General features: G+C 37.5%; 1 protein-coding gene across 1 annotated transcript in view; it reads right to left on the bottom strand.

Annotated features, from left to right (window-relative positions):
- DNAJC1 (DnaJ heat shock protein family (Hsp40) member C1) overlaps window positions 1-16,688 on the bottom strand; it is a 108,151-nt gene that overhangs the window by 34,169 nt on the left and 57,294 nt on the right. The window contains exon 8 of the mRNA XM_030967000.1: window positions 7,513-7,679. Within this exon, the coding sequence (XP_030822860.1) occupies window positions 7,513-7,679 (167 nt within the window). The remainder of the gene's footprint in view (window positions 1-7,512; window positions 7,680-16,688) is intronic.

Below are 16,688 nucleotides of genomic sequence, written 5' to 3'. Positions count from 1 at the left end.
AAGAAAACCTGAGGACTAAGAAGCCTTGCATGTTTAATACTACAGATTAAATTAGATTCCTGACCCTAATGATTTGATAGTCACAGCTCAAAAGCAGACAAGCCCTATTCTAGATTTAAATATATGGGTCATCCTCTCCAAGGAAAACTCAATAATTAAAAATTATTTTTCTTTAGAATCACACTTATTCTCTCCTTAAAGCTACTTGAATCCAAAGTAAAGTACTTAGAGGCTTAAATATTCAATATAGAAGCCTGAAAAGAAGGTTATTGTTTGCATTTAAGGAAAGATGACTCAAGGAGTATGTAAAAGTAAATAAATTTATTGTTTCCAAACAAAATAAAAACTACACCTACTGTATAGAAATATGCTAAATACACTAATTTCCTAGAAATAGACTGCTCTGGTTCAATAGTCATGTAAAGGAACAAACAAATTACCCAGAAAACCAACAAAAACTTGGCTGGTAATTATAATGCTTGAAAAATTGAAAAAATCTTTCTGGCTGTTTTCTTCTGTTCATTAGGCTGAGTTGGTGGCTAGCAAAGAGGAAAAGAAAGAGGAATAGAATCACTAATATGTCATTAATTACATAAACATTTTAGAATAACCAAGGTGTCAAGCTATTTTATTGGTATATCCTGTTCTCTACATCACCAACATAAAGTGTAACAAAAGGATGCCTTCTCCACACTCTCCCTGGGTGCCAGGGAAGGTCATGGAGCAGATCCAATTGAGTGCCATCATATGTGCAGGACAACCAGGGGATCAGGCCCAGCCAGCACAGCCAAAGGCAGGTCCTGCTTGACTGACCTGATCTCCTTTTCTGTGATAAGATGACCACTTAGGGGATGGGTGAAAGGCTGTGGATGTGCCCACCTGCACTTCAGGAAAGCCTCTCCCACCATGTCCCACAGCATCTCCTGCAGGAACTGGCTGCTCATGGCTTGGCTGGGGCTCTGCTGGATGGGTGGGAAACTGTTGGCACGGCCGGGCCCAGAGGCTGCTGGTGAATGGAATTGCACCCAGCAGCGCTGCCCAGGGCTCAGTGCTGGCACAGCTCTGTTTCATGTCTTTATCAATGATCCACATGAGGGGATCCAGGGCACCCTCAGGCCCTGCAGACACAGCGAGCTGGGTGGGAGTGTTGAACTGCTGGAGGGCAGGAAGGCTCTGCAGGGGGATCTGCACAGGCTGCACTGATGGGGAGAGCCCAGAGCTCTGAGGTCCAACAAGGCCAAGTGCCTGGGGCTGCTCCTGCCCTTGGCTCACAACAACCCTTGCAGCTCCAGCCTGGGGCAGGCTGGCTGCAAAGATGCCTGGAGGGAAAGGTGCTGGGGGTGCTGCTCAACAGCAGCTGAACATGAGCCACAGAGTGCCCAGGTGGCCAAGAGGCCAATGGCATCCTGGCCTGGATCAGCAATGGAGTGGCCAGCAGGGCCAGGGCAGTGATCGTCCCCCTGATCATCCTCACTCAGCACTGGTGAGGCCACATCCCCTTGAATTCTGGGTTCAGGTCTGTGCCCCTGAATTCCAAAATGACATTGAGGTGCTGGAGAGAGTTCAGAGAAGGGCAATGGAGCTGGGGAAGGGTCTGGAGCACAGGTCTGGTGAGGAGCAGGTGAGGGAGCTGGGGATGTTTAGCCTGGCAGAAAGGAGGCTCAGGGCAGATGAGATAACAAGCACTAGGACAAGAGAAAATGGCTTCAAATTGCACCAGGGGAGTTTTAGATTGGATACTAGGAAACTTTTTCACTACAAGAGTGGTCAAGTATTGAAACAGGCTACCCAGGGAAGCAGTGTAATCACTGGTCTTGAAAGTTTTCTAAAGACTCACAGATGTGGCACTTAGATGTGGCTTAGTGGTGAACATGGTGGTGCTGAGATGGACTTGATGATCTGGAGAGGTCTTTTCAAACCTAAATGATTCTATCATTCTAACTTATCAATATTTCATCACTAGATTTCTGTTGCACAGAAGAAAAATACATTGTTCCATACCTGTCCACTGACCTCAGACAAGAGCCAAAGAAAATAGGTAGATTTAAACAATTATTTCTAAAAGCATGTGTATAATTTTTCATTAATAGTAATAATGCTAATGTAAATATGCCAACTGCAGGAGTATCCCATGTAATAAACTGTAGTTTTTTTCACATGCAAACCCCAATATTCTGCTCAGGCTGAGTCTGCAATATTTGCAGTGACACTAAGCATAAAAAATCCCAGGCAAGTCCGAACTCTTAACACTTTCAGTAACACTCTAATGCAGATTTTATTTTTTTTAAATGAAGCACTTTTTCAGTAACACTACGTTTTTAAGAGTTTGGTAATAGAATACTGAGATTTTCACCTCAGGGTTACTAAATTCAATATGGCCCAGATCAATAGCAACTCAAAGTCATCACCATTTGATGAGAATTTGGAGCTCAGGTTAAAATGTATTATGAACTTAGACTACTTCAGTGAATAGCTTCATAACTGACACTAACATGTATGGTTGCTGGCAGTCTCAATACAGAGCCTTAAATTCACTGGGAACACAGAGAGATTTACTTTCTGGACCTACAGTAATCCTTCTGAGGCAGGATTAAGGCCCAGTAGCTCTCACTATGAGGAATCTCAGACTGTTAGCTGCTTATTTGTACCTGTCCCAAGAATAAAAGAACATTGGACAGACACACTTTTCAAGTAGTATATTTGCTTCACTGCTTAGAAAGAGAAAATAAATTATTTCAAAACTAGATGACCTCAGGCTGCACACCAGAACAGAATAACCCTTCCCCTCAAAGACCAATTTATTAAAACATCTGGTTTACACAGCACCTTAATCCTGCTAAGATACAAACTGCTTGCTTAAGAAATTAACATTTTTTAAAAGCCTGGAAACTGTATTCAGGTAATCTGTCATATGACCTCTGATTAGAACAAGAACCACATTATTTGCTACTAATGAAAAAGCATACTCAAATTTCAAAGCAACACAGATGTGGGAAGATCCAAGGCAGAAGAGAGCAGGTGGCAGGCTAGCTGGCAATTACAAAATGTACAAGGTTATAAAATGACTAAGACTTAATTGTCAAATCTATACATTTTAAGCTAACAAAATATTAATTTAGTGTTTGTATAGAATTTTGCCTTTTAATGTTAGAAAGCAGAAAGATCTCTTCTGTACATTTAAAGTTATATCACTATTCCACAGCCAGCTTTCAAATAAAACCTTCATGATTAAAAAGCTCATTCAGTTATCAACACCCTGTATCTGAAACACAGTGCTTTGATGGCCCAGGCTGAGAAAAACAAAAGCACAAAATGTACTTTAACCAGAAAGGAGCTCAGCACCAGAATGAATCAGAGTCTACAGTTCAATAATTAAGAAAAAATTATAACTACCATGTTTCCAGCATCTACAATAACCTGTGTAAAAACAGTGCTTATGTATAAAAGTATACTTATACAAAAGTATACTTAATAAAAGTATACTTATGTATACTTTTATTTCACAGTATTTTTAATAATCTTAATTTAAAGGTTAACAGTATATCAAATGCAAGTGTTGTATGCTCTGTGCACAAAAGTTTTTACTACTCCTGCTTTAGTAAAATCAAGCCAGGTGCTCCTGCAATATCAAAAACACCCAAATGCCAAGAAGTGCTGCAGATAACATGAAAAACAAAAATAATGAGAAACATCATTTTCTATCCATACATCTGGTCCAGCTGGAAGGGATCAGGCACTGTCTTTCTCCACCTTTATCTGCTCTTTACAGAGCAAGCAAATATCAAAAGGTCAAAAGTATTCACCAGTCATTGAGACAGAACTTGGAACTCTATCTTCACAGATGAATGAGTGAAATAATGATATGAAATGGAGATTCCAGTGGAGACTATGAGGAATCTGTAAACCAAAAGGAATTATAATCCTGGTCCCACTGAAGACAATGATGTATCTCCCAATGATTTCTTAAGGGCCAAGACTTTCATGCAACAACAGTATTCTCCACATAAGCAATGAATTCTCATGAAAACAACATGTGGTACGAATCACGTAAAATCAAATCAGAACAAAGTATGAGGGAAATCCCACTGAGAGAAATGATTCATCAATAGCATGATTCCAAAAACAGTGAAGACATATATTCTTGCAGAAATGACTGAACAGGATCAGATGTAATGAAATATGTCCTCTAAGAAGTTCCTTTTCTTTCTAACAGCTCCACATAATAGGTTGTTCAACAGGGAAGTAAAGGGTTTAATGGTAACTAACTAGTGGCTTAACAACTTATTCAGGCTACAAAATAGCACATCTCAAATGAAGTCCATTCTCTCTAAATTTCCCTTAATTACTAATAAGCATCTATAGAACAAGTTTTCCAGTCACCTTTTCGCGAGATACAGGATAAAAAATTCAGAAACTTTTGCTAAGTGAACTAAGATCTCAACAACCTGTCAGATCTTGCAGATCTCCTTCTCAGAAACAGAGCACCAACATTCAGTCACAAAATCAAAAGAATCTTAGAAATAAACTTCACTTGTTGTGCTTTGAAGAGTTTTGTTGATCAGCATGAGAAGAGCTTTTAGCAATTCCTCCCAGGTTCTTAGTCATATGCAGTTTGCATGAATAGTATAGCCAGCACTATATGAATATGCAATTTAGTCCTAGGCAAGTATATAATTTTCTATATAGCAAAAAAAATCCTCTCTAGAGTCCCATTACTTCATTTCCATGCTCTCAAATACAACTGAGTCAGCTCACACTATTTCCAACAGATCAAGTTCAAGAACAGGATAGATGGAAAGGTTTCATAAATGATATAGGTAACATGATCTTGGTATGTGCCTCCACCTACATGTGTTCCCAAATCTGAATTTATGCATCCTGGCTGCAAAGCAAATTGAGTATTTCTTTCTCTCTGAATTTAAGTCATAATAATTAGTAAGTCATAATAAATTATTATAATTTTACCTAAGACAAAACTGGAATGGACTGGAAAAGCATTGTATCCCATTATTCCCACACAGCCCCCCTTTTCTGTGATCCAAAATTCCAACTATTTAACCTTCCCTCATAAATAAGATTTTCTAAATTTATTTTTACTGTTGACCTAGTCTTTCTGTTAAGTATTCTTTTTTTTTGAAAAGTACAATTACAACCATACAAAGTGGTTACTAAAGATGGATGGATCACTGCTACATGGAAATACAAAAAATTACCTCTCTGTTCTGCAATACTGATATTATCTGACTATCTTCAAATAGTTTGCTTTCTTTTATTATTTCATTTAATTTTTGGTTCCAACTAAAAAATAACAACATGGCAAGATTAGCTCCTTATGGACATATGCTCAGTGCATCTGAAATTTGGGCAGAAGAATAACTTTACAAGGCAATAAGCATGTCTTCATCCAGCTATGTACCCTTATGAAAAAAAGGGAAAACATTTATCTTTCTCCTTCCCTTGGTAGATCATTTTACAATGCCTAAGAAGGAAGCTGTTCTTCTCTATAGCCTATTCTTTATTTACTTCAATCCTTAAATCCTATGGAAGCAGTAACCAAAAAGAATAAATCACAAGGAAAATAAGAACTCAAAGTATTCAAAAAGAACAAATCAACCTAAGAACTGAACATAATCTAATCTTTCTATCAAATTAGGCACTTTGCACAGTACAGCATATCCAAAACACTAGTTCATGGATTATAGGCACTTCTAAAGTAAAAATACCAACAGTGCAGAGCAGCTGATGAGCAATATTCAATTACTGTAATTATTTACATTTGGGATGCCAATAGCAGGGAAAGCAATTCCACTTCTTACTCCTGGAAGGATGACAAAGTAATGTACTACTTTATCAAGCTACTTCGATGTTGTCTGGTACACAGTCCACATCCCTGAGCTACCACAGAAGACAAGGGAAAAAGGAAGCTAACAGGCTTCCTTATGAGTGAAGAATGACAATCCCAAGAAAAGGTCTGATAGCAAAATGATTTATGACAGAGCAACGTTTTCCTAAAGCAAGCAGAACTGAGAGGGGGACGTTACAGTCCACTTGGATTCACATCCGTGCTAGAGGCAGAAAAGGGATGTTGACCCAGTTCACATCCATGATGTGATGAACAATATGTATTTCTGAAATGGAAAATGTGTCAAATGACAGTTAGGAACAATTCACTTGTGTACAATCATTTTCCCAGTGAGCTTATTACAAATCATGTGACACAGTGCCTCTCCTATTAGATACAAATGGCTCCTCTAGGCTTCTGGAGCCAGTGACACATATTCTCCATTTCTTTTTGCAGTTTATAAATGTGTTTTCCTCCACAACTGTATTAAATGTTGATGTTGCATTGTGGTAACATATTAGCTGTCAAGCAAAGGAAGCAGAACTCATCACAGCTTGTTCAGGTCAAACACTTCACCCAAACAGCATACCTACAAACTGCCTGCTTGTCCCTAAAAGGTTAACCCCTTTTGTAACAGAATGCTTTAAAAAATACATTAATTTATCAAAGCAATGAGATGCAATACTGAACATCCAGATGAAAGTGTAGAAAACCAAGTTAGTTTTGTTGAAGACATCTGGAAGGATCTACAACCAGTTCTCCTAGCAGTGTCTCTGAAGACACAACTTCTATATATTTTGTGAGGAGGTATAAATTTATAGATGGAATAGGCCCAGTCTTATTCAATTTCTGCATTTTCATGAAAATTCAAAGACAGATTCAATTTCTGTCAGAGGAGAAGATGAGTTTGGGGATCTAGATGATCAAGCATGTAACCAACCCAACTTTGCTTCAAAGACACCCTTCTCACCTGTTTTCCAAGGAAGGCAGACTTTCAAGACAGCAGACTAATTTACAACGTTTATTCTCAGTTCCAACGTGAAGATTACACATTTTCAAGCTAGTATGATTCAATAAAATTAACCAGAACAGAATTATACTAACTGCCACTAAGAACCCTTATCTCTGAGTAGAAAGAACCTTAACAATAGGCCTAAATTGAATTGTCAGAACTGTTCCATGCATCAGATAAAATGCACAAAGTACACAATCAGTTCTACAATCAAAAAACAATATAACTCATATTACAAAGAGAAGGTTTCCTCTTTTTCCTTTGTTTTCTTTTAACAGAGAAAAATCTATTCTTGCAAGCAAAATGTTATTAACTGCAATTAAGAGAAAGAACCAAGCCTCATACAACTTGACAGCATTATGTTCTACTAATTTCTAGTGAACAAGAATAGTATTTATATTAGAAACCATAGAGAGCTTTCAGATGGCTTAATCAATGACATCTTATTATAACAACATTTCCAGTATCATTACACAAATTACACTGAACATTAATATAATTTTTTCTGTTATATCTCTGTCAGACAATTAATACCTCTCTACACTTTAATGGTATATGAATGTTGTGGTGGTATACACACAATATTCTGTTTTCCTGAGAGGCAAGCAAATGAATCAACATTTAAGATATATAACTATATGAAAGATTTTGAACCTACCTTCTTTTTCTGGGCTCTGTTCCTGCCTCCCAACCAATCATCCATCTGCTCCTCAATCTCTTCAATTGAAGCTCCATGATCATAAGATGGTATATACCCACTTGATTCCAGGGCTGTGTATACAGGGAATTCCAGTTTTGGTTTCTTGACTTTAGGCTTCTTCTCTTCTATACAAAAGTAAAAAAATAAGAAAAAGTAATGCTACTAGTACTGAAAGGCATGCATAATTCAGAAGTAGGTTTAGCTCCTCATCTCTTAATCCTATCTTAAAATTTCCACTGAGGAAGTGCCTTCAATTTCTTTGTTAAAAAGAGAACCAGAGTTTTGCATAATAATTTTATTTTTATTAGAAGTAAATGGCAATGCACCCACTTAGACCCTCTTCCATCTGAACTATGCTGGAAAGGGCCAGATGAGTTAGCTCTCGCTACTGCTACACCACTTGGCAAAGAAGATTAGTACAGGCAAAAGCACAGGAGCTGTTAAAAGATTCTGAAGTTCAGTCAGCTTCAGAGAAATTGGCAGTTATAAAGGTGAATTTTAGACAATTCTGTACTACTTTATGGTCAGCTATGCTAAGCAGAAACTTCTGAGTCAACAGATGGTTTCTCTATTCTCAGATTTCTCAAACCACAAACAGCTCTGTTCTAGCACTTACACATTTAAGAAGATTTAAATATTGGACCTCATTTCTAACACTGATTACTGTTTTCTGCTCTCTCTGCCCTTCAAATGGTATTAAATGGGAGCAGTAAACTCATGGGAAAGAAAGGAAGGAAGGACCACAGTAACCTAAACCCCAGCACCTAAAAATGCCGCCACTATATAAGATGAACTCAAAAGTAAGATTTGAAGCGGACAAATGACAGAACTTTAGGAAAAACAAGATGAGGAGCAGAAAGATGCTTGAACACTCAGAAACCATCCAGAAACCTCAGGTGTGTCCAGTGGGACTCCGGTTTTTCCTCGTTTTCAAAATATGCTGTATTCACAATGACCGAATGTCCCTAAACTGAAAGAGCTGATCTAATACTCCACTGCAACCAAGAAGAAAGTTCTACACTTGACTCCACCTTTTCCACTGCATAACTTTGTGCTCCTCTCCCTCCTATTGTGTTTCTACAATCACCCAATCACTCAGCAAACTATTTCAATTTACTAAGCAAGTAGAAAACTGCTCTTAGTACTCAAACAAATAGAAAAAGGTCCAAGTCATTTAAAGGTGGTGGGTAAGGAAAAGAAGAACCACACTTGTCTGATCAGCTTATTTGCCTTCACAACCATGCCCTAATTCTTCAGAGGAGAAAAATCTGTTTTTCATAGAAACCTTTAAATAATTCCTAAAGAAGACAGAGGACCCTGCAGACTCCAAAGCAGAATTTCTTTTCCTAATAGTATATGTGCAGAAACAGTACAGTGAAAAGACTCCACAGATTTGACAAACCCTAGGAACTGAGTATTTAAGAAAACAATAAAGGGACAGACAACTCTTCCAAGTCCAAAATGAACAGAAAAGTCATACAGATCTTGAAAGTTAACAGGAGGATGAATGAGCTTTTAAACTTTTCACTGTTCAGAGTTTCCCTGTACATTGTTCAGAGACCTTTTTTCATAAAGAATCTTTACCTGTCAAATTTCAATAAATGAAATATTAATTTAAAATTTGGATTTTTTTTTGCATCCTTCTGTAGGGATGTGTAGAAAATATAATGAAATGACGGATACGCCTCAAAATTAAGTGAAAATCCGAAAGTGCAATAGCAGCATTTGTCTCACTATGCAGATATTAGTAAAGACAACACAGGTATCATTTTTTGTTTATTTCAAAAGGTAAATTTTATAATCAAATCACATATATTAAATATTATCTCATTTTACTCCAAAACTGCCATGTATAACAGCTTCTAGAATCTGTTAAGATTTGTATGGATAAGTAACAATAGTTTTACCAGCTCTTCATTGCAAACACTGATACCAGCAAAAATGTTCTAGGAAGTTAACTTCAATGACAATTTTCACCACCTTATTTCAATCCCTCCAAATAATCAAGCACACACTGTGTGTTCACTTAGAATTACTTAACAGTGGAGACACCCATGACAGTTGGCTTTTCCTGAATCTTGCACCCCATCATCTATTGCTTATTAATTTTCCCCATCAAAATCTGCAAATATTTAAAGCCCAAATGCTTCTAATCAACATTTAAAAATCAAGAGCATAGCCTGGAATAGGTCATCTAGGCTCTTGCTGTAGTTTTGGAAGTAATTCTGTAACTATTTCCAGAGAACACTGTGCTCCACTTTAAAATGAGGTATCGAAGACAGTATCTAGGCTTTCTTCAGGCAGTTAAGTGACAGAGGAAGACCTAACATAGATAAGACACCCTGCTGTTCGCTGACTATCAAAGGAACGAGAAATCCCACCTAGAGAAGATGGCTGTACAACCTCAAACAAGCACTCAACCAGAATTAAAAAAATCTTATCTCTACTGTCTCCCATGCATATACAAAAAGATGAAGGAGTTCAGCATATCTCTTGATACCACAATGGCTGCCATATTGAATTAAAAAAATAAATAAATAAAATTGAAGTCACAGCACCTTTGACATAGGGCTCCCAATAACCTATCAAGAACAGCTTCACCTCAGAATTTTCAAAGCCACTTTTTAGAACAGGAAAGCACATAAAAGCAGTTTAATGGTAATATCTTAAAGTACTTTAGACAAAGGAATTTCAGAAGTTATGTTTAGTGGTATGAAGCCTCAAATTAAGGCAGCCAAGCCCTGGTGCTCTTTCAGATGAGTATTGAGAAAGCAAAACAGACCACTGGAACTACTTCAGCCAAACAACAGAAGTCCACAGGAGATACTCAGGAAGAAAACCTCCCTCCTTTCATGTTATCTTTTCACTATCAGCAATTCAGTTGGCAGCCTAAAAGACACTTCTGACCTGACCAGGCACTTTGCACTGAAGAGAATATGGACCAGGTTTTCCAAATACTGATGATACCTGGCCAGCTGAATCCTGTATCTGCTGAGGCTTGACAGACAGCCAGGAAGTTGGTGCAGCTGCCCAGCACCAGGACCTAAAGTAAGGATGCATTTGATTGTGCTGACAGCACTGACAACTGCAGCTGTGATTCAGAGTTTTGAAACACAAGTGTTCCCTTAATATTTAGTGTCATTTTCTAATGGTGCTGGTTTTAGGCCATCTACTGTAACAGAACAGGCTTTAAAAAGACATTTTTCTCCTCCAGTCCCAAATATTGTTTAAATATTGTTACATATAAACCTAACTAAAATGCAGGAGAAACATTAAAGATTTCCTAGGTTCCTCTCAATTCTGTGACAGTGAGCTCAGTATCTGCTGGACACCCAGTCAGACCACAGTGCCCCATGTGGGCACCAATATACAGCAAACCTTCACTATAACCAGAGTTACTGGCACTCATACAACTAAACACAGGGGAGAGAAAACAATCTTAGTAAAACAGAGCCTGACTTCAAAAGGGTATATTAAAAACTTACTCTCATTACTATTTCTGGGAAGATAATGTACTTTAATTACCAAATTATAACATAGTAACTTTTTTAGTCTATTAAATAGAATTTAAAAAACAAATGGAATTTGGGTTTTGTGCATATGGAATCCAAGATCATAAGCGCAATGGAAATTGTTTGATATCTACCAGACCAATGTCAATTGATCAGTATTTTACACGACTCATAACTTTTAGAGAGTTCTAGTCTTTTTTAGCAGAAGGAATTTCGTTTTATCATTTCCTGAATTCATACTGCAAAAAAACTAATTTTCTACAAGTATTTTCCACCTACTAAGAACTATCAAGTTCTTTATCAGAAGAATAAAATTGAATGTGTAGTTAAAAACTTAAGAGTTAAAAAAAGAGAAATGCAGTTACATCCCCTATGTTTGAACAGCATATAAACAGACCTATCACTGGGATGCCCAGACATTACAGATAACAATTAGATAACTCCCCTAAAGTACAAATTTTTATGTTTCTAAAGGCCTCCAATGCTATTATTCTACTGGCTCTACATTTTACTAGTTTATGGTGCCATGATCAGAGTTTTGAAGCCTAATTAATCACTTGCACATAATCAGACACTTCCTCATTAGTTCTTCCACCTTGTTACTACATCAATTTTATCACTGGCAGAATTAATAGTATCTAGCTAATGGTTATTTGCTTTAAGATACATCATGCATTAAGATACTGTCAGATAAGGAATCTGCTAGACTTTATGGATCAAGTGCCATGTAATAAAACAGTGATGCTTTTTCCATAACAAATATCAGAGGTCCTGCATTTTGAAGTTTTCAGAAAAAATTATATTGATTTTACACATTAGCTGATCTTAAAATAAAGAACTCAGAGATTTTTTCCACAAAAAAAAGGCAACTGCTTCACAGAGGAAGAAATAAAAACAAAACTAAGCACTGAACTTCTGCAAAGAAATTTTGACACATCAAATTGTAGCTCTCTGTAAGGCTTCTAAGCTTTAAGCATGGGAAAGAATTCACAGAAAATACAGTCAAAAAAAGACAGCGATATCTTGAAAATCAAAGGGACAAACTGCCTGATACCTCATGCATTAGTAAGCAAGAAATATGACCACACAAAAAGGTAGACAGCAAACATCTTTTGGGCAAATCAGTAAGATACTGCACTGAGACCTCTTTTTTCAACACAGTTCACTTACCTACGCAACTATGAAAGACAACCAAAGCATTTGTAGCATGAAAATTTGTTGAAAACATGACAAGAGAAAAATTCACTTACATATACAGTAACACAATCAGACAGAACACAAAGAACCCAGAAGCCTGGAAAAAAAATTGTACTAAGGTTTTGACAGTATATTGAGAAAATGGAGCAAACTATGTTCAATATCAATGCAAATACAGGGCAAACACACATATGCTTTAAAAAAGGTACACATTTCTATACTCAAAGTCATTGAGATTATATGAACATATAAGGAATTAGAGACAGATATATATACGTCTTCTGTACTGGGACATACAAGCTAGTTTATTTTTGAGCAAACTGACTGAAGATTTGCTCAGGGATGAATGCATCCTCAGCTACAAAAAACTTCTCACAAGCTACAGCTTTTGATGACTTTCATCTTTTTTTCTGAAGATCTACCCTTCCCAAAACTTCCAATTTCCCCAAAATACAAAAGGGTTAGAAACAAGGCTCCAATATTTAAGCATTAATTTGCCTTCCAACAAACATATAATGAAGTATGCATGCCTCTCTCAAATGAGCCTCATGCACTGTATTTTTGCAGAATATTTTCCATAAAGTCTAAAGCAACTTTTGTGGGGAGAAGTATCACACAAGCCTAGTTGAAACAACTGGGAGAAATACACAAGCTTAAAAGTTCAAAATTCTTTCAGCAGGCCTGCCAAAACAATCAGTGAAATGGATGATACATAGTTTGCCATAATTAGGCTTCAGAGGTAACAATTAAGTGATCAGAACATTCACACCCACACCAACCAAAAAAGCGTGCATTGCATAAACTAATTTTCTCTGAACCTGCCTGTCAGCAAATCATTACTCAGCAGCCATGTCAACGCTGCATTTTGGCAGAGATTAATACTAAACACAATTATCCAATGTATTTATCAATTATTTGGAAGGAGAGTAACCTTCAGCAGAGAGCTAGATTCTACAAATTTATTCCAAATGGTTCACAGGGAAGAGGAAAGCACAAGAAAAAGTAGGAACATGGACTGGCTGGTAGTTTGGGACCAATCAAATCAAAAGTGTTTTTGAAAATTACACAGTTGAGGGCCTTATGCCACATCTGCACTTACAAGGGCCTTTGGGCAAGGAACCTTTGATATCAGGGCTTGCAATTATGGTGGACAAGCAATCCAAAATGAGCTATCAGAGCAATGAGAACTAATGTAACCTGTGATTCTGTAATAACCACAGAAGAAACATGGTTTCATAATGAGAAGATAATAAACTTCAGAACATTATATAAAACCCAGGGCCCAACACTTCTAGATACATTGCAAAACTAAACTGAGTACAGAAGATCTACAGAAATTAAGGGATCAAGAAAGGCTTTATGTTAAGAAAATCTGCAGATAAATAAAATGTTTTTTAGGCACACACATGCTAATAATGAACAACTGAAAGCCAAATCTGGAGAAATTCATACTGAAATTAGGATATAACTATACAGTAGCAAAATTAATTGTCTGAACAAATCACAAAGAACAGAAGGCATCTCAAGGTTTACTGATCAATGCTGTATCTTGAGTAACAAGGAAGTGCAATGCTGAAAGTGCACCACTGGTACAAGTCAAGTAAGACAAGTCAGGAGAATCAGTATTTTCCACTGATTTTTACCTGTAAGAGTCTGACATAGACCCATTGTACTAAATGACCTAATGATGTTTCCTATCCCTAGGTTTCATGAAACAATATAAAAAGCTATGCAAGCAGCGTGCTCTATTCCAAGCTGTCAGGAAAGGGTGACCAACCAAGCCTAACCAAATCTGATCAAATGTATTAAAGGTTTCACTACAGCTCTGGATGTGTGGTGGTAGGCACTTGGGTAAGAGTGCTGTAAGACCCTGTGGAGAGACTACCACATCATAAAAGCCTGACACAGAAAGGCAGCTCATCAAGCAGCCACAGAGTTGTAATTTCGTACTCGAGTTAAAGCTTGAAAGATGGAGCTAAGGAAAAAGCAGAAAACTCCACATATTATTCAACATGGTTTATAACTAGAAACAAAACAGTTTCATGCCACAGATTGTTCCAGATGCCTTGTACATTATGGCAAGAATTCTAGATTTAAAATGCAAATATATTTCCTAACTGGGATGCCAGTGAAGAGTTCACCTGCAATACTTAGAAGGCACCTTTTTTTAAAAAAAGACATATTTTAAAAACAAATTTAAGTTTGCCTGCTGAAGGTCAGGGAAAACCAACTCAGAAGAATGGAAAGTAAGAGAACTGCCAAGGTTAAGTATAAAGAAAGAAAAATAGATGTGGTTTCCCCAAAATGGACATCATTGAAAGAAGTACTCCATGCAAAAACAGCTTGAGAGCTGCTAGGATTTGTCCTGATAACTACTCAAACCTTGCAATTTAAATTTAAAAACTGAGTGATCTATCCAGATTGCATGCCTATGTCATCTCAGTTTAATAATGCCTATTCAGTGCAGCTAACACCTACTGTACTTTGCATCCCATGACTATGAGGAACAGGGATATCCATTGGGAGAGAACCACTCCCTGATGCAGGGATCACACACGTGACATGACAGAAGAGGGAGAAGTTGGAAGAAAGTTTATTAATTAATTAAAGCACTTCCATTTAAAAATAAAACTTTGTGTTCTTACATCTAAATGTGAAAAATGCATCAGAATATGTAATGCAAACCATTTCTATTTTTGTGCCTAAAATACACAGCTCCCTGTAATTCCTAAAAAACCCTATTTCCTAGAAACCTAAGCTTGTATCATAAGTTGCTCTATTTTTGTAAGGTAAAGTTGCTATATTTTATTAAGGTAGTATAATGACAGTTTTGGATGGATTGAGAAGTGATAAGAAACACTGCAAAAGTGCCAGAAAAATAAATCAAAAGTGCATAATATTAGCTTACCAAGAAATTATTTCTTCACACTCCTTCCCAAAAATAGAACTTTAATGACATCTCAATACTGTCCTCTCTTACCTGTTCAGCAAACTACATTTTCCTCCTTCAGTACCTAACTCTGGTTTTAGTTCAAGATGCCTACAGAATACTGCACAGTTTCAGCAGGAAAGCAGACAGACAAGGGGGCAAAGCAGCAGTCAGGGCAGGAAAAAAACAAGCACTGTAAAACAGCTATTGCTAATCAGCATGAGATATATGTTTACTCAATTAAACAGACAGAACCTTTATTATGACCTCGCATCCCAGAGATAGTGTCTAAAATTAAGAAGAATGGGGGCAAACAAAATGCACATTTGGTGATTTATAACCTTCCTATGCTAATTGTGATATGACAATGCACAGCAACATAATGAAATAAGCAAATGTAGCAGATGCTTTGCATGCAAGCTTCAGTTAAAAATGTTATCATTTTTTTTTTGCCTACAGTAACATGTATGCATCTCTTGTTTCTCTCTTGGGAGTCTTACTTATTAGAAAAAAAGGTAACTGACAGCTCATTCTGCTGCCCAGCTCTAGCACTGCTATGGCTGACCAAATAATTCCATGCCAAATCTCAAACTCTGCTAATTACAGGTGGTGATTCTCAATCCTGCCTGCTCCCTGCCAGCAAGCCTGCAAGGGGAAGGCAGGATGCCAGTGACACCGGTGAGGCCTGGCCCCTGCTCACACCAGTGACACTGGGTCACCTGGCAGACATGGCAGTCACACCAGTGACACTGGGTCACCTGGCACCGCCAGGGGCACCCAGCAGTGTGACAGGGGACAGGGTGGTGGCTTCTGTGAGAGGTCAGGGGTGACTTGGAAGGCCAAACTCGCACCTCTCAGAGGTGGGCACTGCTCCTGAGTTAACAACAAACAAACTGACTCTACAACGCACCTGGCAGCAGGGAAATACTTAAAACTTCACATGTGGCCTTTCAGTGACACACAGGAACGTGCACAATATGATGTTAATAACTTTACCCTTTCATTTGCACTTCTGTTTTCAAAAACTAGTCCTTTTAAAACTCACAGTAGTTCACAGGTTTCAATGAGGAATGCATGCCAGCTATTTTGAACAATGGTAATACATTACTATCTGACAATTTAACAAGTTTTTAATAACCCGAGTCAAGACCCTTTTCAAGGACCCATTTTGTGGTAGGTATCTCAAACATAATGGCAGGCCTTCCTAACAAGCATTAAATGCACTATTTTGCTAGATTTGGCCGGGGTCCATGATGCTCATGGAGATGCCGAATGTTATCCATTTTCCCAAAATAAATTCAGTTACTGATAAGCTGGCAATTATTGCTGGAACTGGATCTCTTCATTGATTTTACGAAATTTAGCCACTTTGTGAATATACATAATGCAGCTGTATTTTAAGTACCTAAAGGCTGATGCTTACTCCAAGCTACTAAATTATCACAAAGCACTCAATGCACTCATCAGAATAAAGAAACTTAAAAGCATGCACTTAA

This window comes from Camarhynchus parvulus, chromosome 2, assembly GCF_901933205.1.
Source record: "Camarhynchus parvulus chromosome 2, STF_HiC, whole genome shotgun sequence".
NCBI classification, from domain to species: Eukaryota; Metazoa; Chordata; class Aves; order Passeriformes; family Thraupidae; genus Camarhynchus; species Camarhynchus parvulus.
This window is presented reverse-complemented; position numbering and strand designations above follow the sequence as displayed.